The sequence below is a fragment of the Meleagris gallopavo genome, unplaced genomic scaffold, assembly GCF_000146605.3.
Source record: "Meleagris gallopavo isolate NT-WF06-2002-E0010 breed Aviagen turkey brand Nicholas breeding stock unplaced genomic scaffold, Turkey_5.1 ChrUn_random_7180001927922, whole genome shotgun sequence".
Taxonomy (NCBI): domain Eukaryota; kingdom Metazoa; phylum Chordata; class Aves; order Galliformes; family Phasianidae; genus Meleagris; species Meleagris gallopavo.
Window position 1 is genome coordinate 1 of NW_011190128.1, and position 435 is coordinate 435.

A 435-nucleotide genomic window follows, 5' to 3' on the forward strand; every position below is an offset into this window, starting at 1 on the left:
AACCATAGGATCTACCATAGCCATAAAGGCCCCCGTAACCCAGGGAGGAACCCCCATACAGACCCCCATAGCCCAGGGAGGAGCTTCCATAGCCCCCATAGCTCCCAAGGCCATACAGACCCCCATAGCTCAGGGAGGAGCCTCCATAGCCATACAGGCCCCCAGTGCCCAGGGAGGAGCCCCCAAAGCCCCCAAGAATGGGTGCTCCAGAGGATCCCACCACAGCTTGCTGGGGGAAGGAGCTGAGGATGGGTCCAGGGATGGTGACAACAACAGGAGGTGGCTGGATCACGGTCGTGGAGTCAGGGCACTGCCGGACACAGGGCTCGTTGCAGCTGTCAGCGATGGGCTGGGGGCAGCTGATGCCACTGGTGTTGATGGAGCACAAATCGTAGCAGGACATCTTTTGGGGATGGATGTAAGCTGCAACACACA

The 435-nt window shown here is 59.8% G+C and overlaps 1 protein-coding gene across 1 annotated transcript; it reads right to left on the reverse strand.

Annotated features, from left to right (window-relative positions):
• Positions 1-4: 4 nt before the first annotated feature.
• On the reverse strand, positions 5-420 carry LOC104916675 (scale keratin-like; the record flags this gene model as incomplete). The annotated part of the gene is made up of 1 exon (XM_010727692.2): positions 5-420. A coding segment is annotated over exon 1 (399 nt), but the record flags the coding sequence as incomplete, so codon positions are not given.
• Between the last annotated feature and the right edge of the window lie 15 nt (positions 421-435).